The sequence below is a fragment of the Sprattus sprattus genome, assembly GCF_963457725.1.
Source record: "Sprattus sprattus genome assembly, chromosome: 2".
In the NCBI taxonomy this organism is placed as follows: Eukaryota; Metazoa; Chordata; class Actinopteri; order Clupeiformes; family Clupeidae; genus Sprattus; species Sprattus sprattus.
In genome coordinates, this window is record NC_137921.1 from 16102706 (window position 1) to 16112705 (window position 10000).

At 46.1% G+C, this 10000-nt stretch overlaps 2 protein-coding genes across 2 annotated transcripts in view; one reads left to right on the forward strand and one right to left on the reverse strand.

Moving 5' to 3' along the window:
• Window positions 1-2874: 2874 nt before the first annotated feature.
• Window positions 2875-3555, forward strand: LOC308360107 (DNA-binding protein inhibitor ID-2-like; the record flags this gene model as incomplete). The annotated part of the gene is made up of 2 exons (XM_080831870.1): window positions 2875-3264; window positions 3499-3555. The coding sequence occupies 2 exons, from the start codon at window positions 2875-2877 to the stop codon at window positions 3553-3555; spliced, it is 447 nt and encodes a 148-aa protein (XP_080687996.1).
• Window positions 3556-5319: 1764 nt separating this feature from the next.
• The window catches only part of kidins220b (kinase D-interacting substrate 220b), a 26735-nt gene continuing 22054 nt past the window's right edge, over window positions 5320-10000 (reverse strand). Inside the window, exons 27-30 of the mRNA XM_080857492.1 lie at window positions 8084-8221; window positions 7758-7856; window positions 7283-7507; window positions 5320-6821 (exon numbers count right to left, since the gene is read on the reverse strand). Of these exons, the coding sequence (XP_080713618.1) occupies window positions 5631-6821; window positions 7283-7507; window positions 7758-7856; window positions 8084-8221 (1653 nt within the window). The 3' untranslated portion in view covers window positions 5320-5630. The remainder of the gene's footprint in view (window positions 6822-7282; window positions 7508-7757; window positions 7857-8083; window positions 8222-10000) is intronic.

The following is a 10000-nucleotide window of genomic DNA, read 5'->3' on the forward strand; positions in this document are numbered from 1 at the left end:
GAGAGAGAGAGATATTGAAGGAGAAACACAGAGAGAGAGAGGGAAAATAGAGAGCAAGAGAGAGTGGGATAAACAGAGAAAAAGAGAAAGACAGGGAGAAAAAGAGGAAGAGATGGAGATCGAGGGAGAAAAGGAAAGAGAAAGAGAGGGAGTACGTATAGAAAGAGAGAACACAGTAATGAGTCAACCATTCCTTTATTGCTTTAGTGGAATGAGTCAGATATTGTCTTGGGATTACTAAAGCATGTGTGGTCAAAATAATATGACAAGTTTAGACAATATATCCGCGCTTTGCCAACAAATCCATGGCACCTGGCCGAAATGGCCCAGGAGTTGTGCTCCGTGCTTCTGGAAAACACACACACACACACACACACACACACATAAACACACACCTGCAAGCACAGACACAGTACCGCCCCTCAAAAACACACACACAGAATAATTAACACACTCATATACAGTCATGAACACTCACAAATGCCCCTCACACACACACACACATTCAGAATGGCACAGGCCGATCCATGTGATAGCACTGGAGAAAATACAACCCCATGATCCCCCACCACACCACCCAGAATGTCGAGTCACTGGATGTTGGCACGGCGACAGCAGGGCTACGGTGGAGAAAACTCCCTCTGTCTCTCACATTTCCTGGTGCTGCAGCTGAGGACTGGAAAGAATATTGGGCTGATACCCGACCCCCTGTGACCTGTGCTGGGCACTCATGGGCACACAGAAACCCCAAGAAGAACCAGATGCCCATGGAGACTGGCACCTCACGACGCACAAGATGCATTGCCTCTATGTCTGTTTTTGCACAAATGACTCACACATGTACACAATTTATACAAAACTATTATGAAAAGGCATAAACGGACACATGGATATAGATGCATGGCATACACACACACACACACACACACAGAAGACGACATACATGTGTTTATCGGTATATGCGCAGTTACTCTTTCTCTTATTAAGGGGACAGGAGGGTGTAAAAGATTAGGACAAACCTACTCCCTCTTAAAAAGGACGCCCTCTCTGATCGGGTGTCAGTGTGTGAAGTATCTTTTCTCGCACTGATTGGCCGTGGTCAAGCGAGGACAATAACCATTCACGCAGCCATGTTTTCCAAACACGTCTTGATAACACAGTGTAGGGCTGCTTAGTGCATGTGCATTCTTTCTCTCCGCATCTGCACGGCTCTTGATGGACCATGCTTAAAGTTCATTAAGAACTTTTGACAGTAAGCTACCCAGAACTGAAATGTTTCCATGGTCGCACAGCAGTGCTGGGAAACAGACCTTGATAAATTGAATTTCCAGCCAAGAAAGCATAAATGATAGGAGCGCGTTCACAGCCTGTGACTAGCCTACTGTGGAGAAGTCCTCGCGGCCGTCCGAGCGGCGCCGGAAGGCCAGGCTCCGGGGGTTACTGTGAATGGGTGACGTCACGAGCCTGGCGCCAGAGAGGCGGCAGAACCGGCGGCTTGCGGTGCGCGCTTACAGCAGGGTTGCCTGCGCGCTACAAAAGCGTGCCAAGTCAACACCGAAGCTGGGCACAGTGGAGCTCAGTGTCCTGCAAATTGCGCACAGATGCAGGCTGTTTCTATTTAGCTTACAGATGCATATGCAGAATTATCAAATTACAAAAGTATTCACCCTCTAATCTAAAACCAAGGTAGGGGAGACCAGGTAGATTTGTAACATGCGGGCATTTGTAATTTGCTTAATTTCTCGGCTTGTGTCTAACATAATGCTATGAAGCAGAAAACATGTGCGATGGAATCAGCATGCTATGTTCAATTGTAACACGGATTACAGTTAGCAAGTGAAATAGGACACTTTTGCGGAAATGTGACACTCTTGTTTTGAAATCGACTATCTCGTTGGCATTTTGAAAACAATGTAGACTACAATTTACAGGGAAAAAAACTTTATCCACCACTATTCGAACAATGCATGGCTGTTTCCGTAAATGTTTACATTACCCCTTCAAACTGGCATGTTGTCCTCGGCCACTATGACAACTTCCCCCGACACCTTACAGTTGTCGCCAAGGCGCTCGGTGCTTTTAGATGAAATTGACAGAAAAAGTAAGGCAAAAGTAAGGTGCTTGAAGCGATTATGAAGCCAATATAGAGACGAAATATCTATGTTGCATCTGTTAAAATTAAAGTTGTCACTTATTTTAACAGCGATACAAAAAGTGCAAAAAAAGCTAAAAGTGTTACAACTAACGGTCCCCCCTATTTTTAATCTAATCCAGTCAGAGAATGCTCAATGTTAATGACATGCTTTTAACTGGTAATCACAATGTAGTCACCATGGTTTAAAAAAACATTGTACAGATATAATGATGCATTCGCAATTTGAAGGCATTTAGGCCTATGGTGTATTTAAATTTCATGTTGAGTGGCCTCGAGGCATTTTTAGACATGGGCAATGTCAAAACAGTACAATTAATTGTGGAACTTTTAAGCCATAGAATGCGTCCGTGGAGACGTAGGCTGATCGTCTGCTTAACATAAAAAACACAACACAAGCAAAACACGGGACTTGGAGCCTGGTTTAGCGCTGATGGTAACCCTCATTCCCCCACATCTGTGTGCCCACACATAACCATGCCGCTGGTGAAAAATGCGGAAGGTGTGGATGGGAGTGGTTCAACCTTTACACCAATGATCATATGCGTAGCCAACGATTGACAATGCAGTGGCAACCAATCGAGTCTCACATCTGACCTGCGCATCAAGCCCTATTCGGTTGCTATATAAACGCGGCGTAACGTTCTTACATTAGGATAATTTGTTGCGAGAGAGAGTGACCCACTGCGACACGGTATCATTCACTCGGCTGATAAGACATTATGAAGGCGATAAGTCCAGCTACGTCTTTGCGGAGGACTACCCCTCTTTTATCGGATCACAGCGGCGCAATCTCTCGGAACAAGACCACCATGGATGATGCCCTCAGCTTGCTTTACAACATGAACGACTGCTACAGTAAGCTGAAGGAGCTGGTGCCCAGCTTGCCTCAGAACAGAAGCGTCAGTAAGATGGAGATCCTTCAGCACGTCATTGACTATATATTGGATCTTCAGATTGCACTGGACTCCAGCTCCAGCGCGCTGGTGAGCCGACAGCCGAAGCCGCAACAGCAGCAGCACCACCACCAGCACCAGCAGAGGCAGGAGATGTCGACCACCAGGACCCCACTTACCAACATTAACACTGAAGTCAGCATCATCTCAATACAGGTGAAGACATGTTTATTAAACGTAACCCAAATATCAAAATATCTAACCATCTTTACCAACCGTTTATCTACTAGATAGGCTTCTTGCATTTGTTGCATGTTCGCACGAAGCCTATCCTCTTAAGGACACTAGTTTTAGGTTCAGTAGGGGTAGGGTACAAATGTTTAAATAGTTTCCCGTTACGTTTGTTCCTCGATAAGTTTAATCATAACAGCATTTTTGTCTTATTCCTAGTCCAAGGAACTTTACACAGAAGTTACCACCGATGAGAGTCGAGCGCTCTTTCGCTGATGGGTAGGTTTTCAGTCACTAAAATGCTTTTCTCACGTATAACAAGGCCTACATAGCCTTGTCAGCAAAAACCCCAACAGGACGCTGTATTTCAATAATGATGGTGTTTTCAACTCAGGTGTATTGGGTACGATGACATGCATAAGCTTAATGTAATTCTATTCAGCCACGCAGTTGTGATCAGAATTAGACCCAACTTGTCTGAACCGTATTCCAGAATGTGTTTAGACAATGTCGGCGCCAGTTACATAAAAAAAAAAAAAATACCCCACGCCTCTCACCGTGTACTTCAAGATAAACCATGCACATCTGGTCTCGCATTGCCCACTATCTCATTGTTTGATTTGATGTTTAAAAAAAAAATCTGAGCTAGAACTGTGGCTTCCTCCCTGGCGCCACTCTGTCCGGATCTGTCTTCTTTCCCTCTCTAAACACGCCTCTTTCTCTGGATCTTTTGCAGGTGTGAGGTTTAGACGAAGAAAACAGGACCTATTTCTGTTTTTCTTTGTCCGTTTCCTTCGTCTTATGCCTGGAATTCGTCTGAGCTGACAAGGATTTCCTCAAGACCGGCGATAAAGACATTCTATGTGGTGTGTGGTATTTATCTACGGACCTGATATTCTTTCTTCCAAAGGAAGATCTCTCTCGTTTTTCACACAACAGAAGCAAATGAAACGACTAGGAGAGGAGAAAAGAAAAAAATAACGAGCCTGTAAAAGCAGCTCTTGTCTTTTTTGTTAAGACAGAGCTGGAAGAGTCCACGAGTTTGCGAAATTATCTCCATATCTCTATAACCATGAAGAGCAGAGACGTAAACAGACCCTGAGTGTGCATGTTTGAAGATTGTTGTCATTTGCATATAACACAGTGGTGTTTATTACTTTGCAAATTTTAGAATGGACATTGTAAATGGCACTTTTATACTAAATAAATTAAATATTAGAGGTTACCTTGTTGTTTTTATTAGAATATTCACATCTGAATGGGCACGATAATACGAGGATACTAAACAAGACCTATAGACGCCAGGTTTTATAATCTACACACAGAAACATCTCACTGAGCAGCCGGTGCTCGGCCGGTTATAGCGGATTATATTGCATCTTTTCCGGTGATGTGTTTTGCAGATTGGGACCATCACTACCGCCCGCCTGCGCTTTTATGGCATAACACGAATGTGATATGAATCATATGAAGTTTGTGAATTGGCCTTTAACGTCGCTTCTAATAAAATGTGCCCAATTTCTGCAATATGATTACGCACGATAATGTAAGATCTGTCATTACTCTCAAATTTTTGTTTTACATTTTTTACTACAATAGTGTCCAGCAGTCAATCATAATCGTTGTTTTTTAACATCATACATAATTCACAAAGACACACTTATAGGTATACGTATAGGCCATTTATTTTTTGACAACAAACTTAAACTTAAAAACACCACATTTAGCATTGAACACAAGGTTTTTAAATGCACAGAACCATCCACCATTGCATGCATTATCCTATGTGTGCCCTAAAGGCTGTACAATAAATAACATACATGCAAGCTTTAGGACAGAACAATTGCATGCAATTCTAAACTTCAAGCGCTACTGGTCTGCGGAAGACGAGACGTTCACAATACTTTACGGCAAACATATGATCTCACTGTAGGTTATAACTTTAATGTGTTTCAGTAGTGTTGTCCAATAGCAACATTTTAACATAGCAGGGTGGCTCTAAGATGCGATCGTTGAGATCAAACAGAAAAAAACGACTCACTGGCACAATAAGCATGCATCAGTCATAATTCAAGGACAAACACATATACTGGTACAGTACACAGAACAGCAGCACTGTAATGTATGAACTAATGTCGGAAATAAGGCTTATTTGTAGAAGCCGTCATCACAGATTATCAGTGTTAAAACCACAAACTAGCTATGCAGACCATGTTCTACTTATACTACTACTGCACAGGTTAAGTTCCTATGGCTAAACATCCATCATGCACCACATAACGACGTATGTTGGGTGGTTGGGGGTTGTTGGTCAACACTCCTCCGACGTCAGTAATCTTCGAGGAGGGCGATCACAGGATGCTCTCGCGTTCTTCTCCAAAGGTGACGGTGTCGCAGGAGACGGTTGTGATCTCGGGGGGATCCCCCGGGTTGAGCCCCCTCTTCATGTGCACCACGCGCACGTTCTCGTTCTGCAGGCCCGTGGTGGAGCCAGATCCGGATCCGGTAGTGCCTGAGGGCTTGATGATGGCGCCGCCTCCGGAGGTGTTAGAAGTGGGGGTGGTCTCCCCGGCCGGCCTTCCACCGCCGCTTGTGCCGCTACGCTGGGCGTTGGTGTTGTTGTTGAGGGTGGTGCTACTGGGCGTGCGGTTGAGGTTGTAGTTGCGCGAGCTGGGCCAGCTCTCCTCGGGGCTACTGGCAAAACTGGCCTCTGAGCAGATGGACATGCGGACCGCCGGGTCGTGCAGGCCGCTGAGGCTGCTGGGAATGTCGCCGGCGCCTCTGCTGCAGCCACCGACTCCGCCACGCTTACGGGCCACGCCCTCCACGTCCAGCTCGATCAGATTGGCCTGCTCCAGCTGCGACAGGTCAGCCTCCTCGTCCTGCAGCGAGTGATTGGGCGAGCTCTCACTCGACCGGACCCCTGAGTCGGATGAGTCCTTCTTGTCCAGCATGCTGTCGGACAGGTAGTCCTTCGCCTTGGGGTCGGACTCCGTTGCGGGCTTCTGGCCGTCGGGGCACCCCGCTCCCGGCTTTGGCACTGGGCCCTGGTCAGACTCCTCGGACTCCTCGTCGTCGCTGGTCAATTTCTGGTAGCGTGAACCGCCCCCGCCACCCCCCCCGGCCTTCATCTTCAAGCTCCTCTCGTTCCGCTCCGTAGAACTCTTACGCCGCAGCAGGCTCCGGGCGGATCCGTCAAGCTTCTCATCCTCCTCCGTGATTGGATCCAGCGGGGCAGCGTCGGCATTGTTGAAATCGGTCGCGTCCGACAACCCTTTGCTTCCGCTACCACTTCCTCCTCCGCGCTTGGAGATCTTGTCTTTGAGCTTGTCGTCGGCACCAGAGTTAGTGAACTGGCTGGGGTGGGGTGGTGCCGTCTTCTCGCCCCCCATGGTAGCGGTCTCTATTTGGGCCATACTGGCGATGTACTCCTGGTAGGCATTGCGGTACTCGGCTTGCTGCTTGTCGGTCAGCTTGCAGATGTCGTTGGAGGATTCCTGGGAGTTCAGGCTGGACATGCTGGGGGTGCGGTGGGTGGTGGCCTGCCCAGGAGAGAAGGAAAGATCAAGGGATGGAGAGAGGAGAAAAATGATGAGTAACAAATTGGAGAAAAAAAGGAGAAAGTATGAGAGAGAGAGAGAGAGAGAAAGTAAGTAAAAAAAGAGTGCGCGAAGATGAAGAGAAGAGACTCCAAAGTTTCCACTGGTCACCTTGACTTTCATCATGAGCCAACACTGATTAAATACTGCCCCCTCCTGTACCCTTCGGGTTCAGACTAGTTTTAAATCAAGTCTGTATTGTCATTCATATGGAATCAGATCTTATTTTTTATAAACAACGCACAAGCTTGGATAAAAAGTCAACCTTAATGACAGCTAGGATGGAAACTACAAAATAGTTCTTGAGACAATGTCAAATGCAAGAAAATAGCTTCTTGTAGGATAAATAGTACTATGTATGGAATAGAGCTGAAGCAGAAGCAGTAGGAGCAGGGAGCACTCACGGTCCATGGCGGGTTGGCAATCCGCGGCGGTTCTTCCAGGCCCACGTTGCTGAGCTCCTCGAAGCTGAGGTTGAAGCTGTAAATGTCCTGCTGGCCGGGTGCAGCTCCGGCGAGTGGTGGTGCCAGGGCGCGTCTTGCGGGATCGGGGTGCCCCACCACGCTGCCCTGCTCGCTGCACGCCTCCTCCTGGAGCACCTGGTTCTCCACGTGGCGAAGCTCATGGACCTGGACGAGCAAGCACACTAGCGGTCACTAAGGGTGGTGTAACATTTTATACGCAAATTAACATTATTAAAAGTTACTACATTACTACTGTCATCAAACATAATTTGTGATAAGGTTCACTCAGAGAAGTGCTTAACACCGTCCACACTTGGTAAATCCTTAACACATGAGATCAATAGTACATGGCCTAAATGTTGGTGGTGTTGAAAAAACAAAGTTCAGGGATGAGAGGTCAGGAAGTCAGACTCACCATTCCTCTGAAGAGCTGCCAGTCACCGAAGTTCATGTTCATCTCCTTCTTCAGCTCATCCAGGTTACACTGAGACAGCACTCTACCGTTCACGTTGGCCTGGGGAGGAGGACACACACACACACACACACACACACACACACACAAACACACACACACTGTCACTGTCACTGTCACTGTCTTCCCTTTTTATCTCTAACTTTAGCAACTGTTTCCTGCTCCTTCAATTTCTCTGTGTCTCAGAAACCTGTAGCACTCACTCAGACCCCCCCCCCCCCCCCCCCCCACACACACACCTCTCTTTCATAGACACACATTGACAGTACCTTCTTTATGGTGGCAGTGTACTGGGCCAGCAGGCTCTGGTCAATCCCTTCCATGACTTTGATGCGCTCGCACACAGCGTCTGTGTTCATCGAGCTCAGTAAGATGCCTGGCGTTCCCGACACAACTGAAGCAGAACCCTGATACCATACACACACACACACACACACACACACACACACACACACACACACACACACACACACACACACAAACACATTATCAAACCCAGTACTTGCAATGCATTGCTGATTTCGGCATTAACCCCTGTGTGTTTTTGATTATCAAATCTATATGACTCTAGACATAAAGAATTACTATGGTAAAGATCAAATGGTTGGTCGACTTTTCAGAATTACCTTATGTGACAGAAGAGAAGACGGATTAATTGATTTTTCGGAGGGAAAAAGTAGAGAGAAAACAGCAGGGATGCAAGAGAGGTGTTAGTCAGCTACCGGTTTAAATACTCCTCTATGTGAATTCACACTCCTGTTACTAAGAAGCTCATAGGCAACATCTTGTCAGCAATAGTTAACAGACACAATGAATAATACACACAAAACTAACTAAACTGTAAAACTAACACTACCGAGGAACAATACATGTCAAAATAAAGAAGCACTTTCTCTATGGGGACAAAGAACTATGAACCGTTTAGAGGTCATGTAGTTCCAGATCAAAAGAACCCATACAGGCAAAGGCCCTGCACTGTCCATTTCCACTTTCATTTTTCACAAATGACTGTACTCAATCCTACGGCAAGTTTCTATATAGAAACTTGATCTTACGTGATCTTTGAAAGAAGATATATAGAGAGAGATCCACACAGTTGATTTCACCTGTACGCATACAGAGTGCATGTTTCCTATTGTGTCTGTTTTGATGACAATATGAAACCCATTCAATTTGGAGCGGGGACTAAATCAAAACCTCGTCCTTAGAGGACTTCCAGAGAAGCCTCTCCTTCTAAACAATGCAGGTCAGTCCAGGTCTTGACTTATTCCCATGTTCACTATATAAAGCAGTCTTATGGTCTACCACAGTCAAAAGGATGATATTAAGTCACTACTGCAGCTATACACTAGACTGAAGATGTTAGGCAGCCAGCTATATCTTCTCACTGCAGCGTCAGCAGAGGTGAGCAGCTGTCCTCCAGGAGATCAACCCTCCCACCCCTCCTCTGCGATACCAACCCTGACTCGACTCGACTCAATAGCACCCCCCCACTGCTGGCATCTATAGCTGGTCTGGGTCATATCTTAGGGGTGCAGGGGCAGGAAGGCAGATCTTTAGGCAGGTAAATGCAACAAATCCATACGGAATCATGTGGAACTACAGCTAAAGAAAAGCCATAACTATTTGGAGGGAAGAAGCGACTCCCTGGAGAACCTTTGGAGGAGGCGGGTCATTTCAATGGCAAGTGAGCAGCCCGCATCATTGAAACAGACAGCTCCGCAAAGAGGTGGAAACAAGAGCAGGGATAGGGCGGCGCTCTATGTTCTACAGGAAGTGGGAGTCTCGTTGATGAAAAAGGGGGGGGGGGGGGGGGGGGGGGGTAATTTAGAGCCTTGAGGTTGGGGAAGGAGGAGACTATAAGACTGTGTGCTACAGCTCATGAGTACACTGGCGACAAAGCAATACTCACTTCACTGCAACTACAATGTTGATAATAAAATACTTTGCATGTATTCTTAATAGTAACTACGTGGAAAATATATACACTAGTTTGCCCTTTTTCCTCATAAAAGTACATATCAATAAACTTTTGAAAGAATCGTATATGTAAGTAGTGTTTGTGTTGTAACTGTGTCACATTAAACAAGCCTAGTATGTACTCTGACATTGTATAAGCCTGGTGTCAACTTCCTCCTTCCCCACAGATGTTCAGAAACTACATTTCCCATGAGGCATGCAGAAAG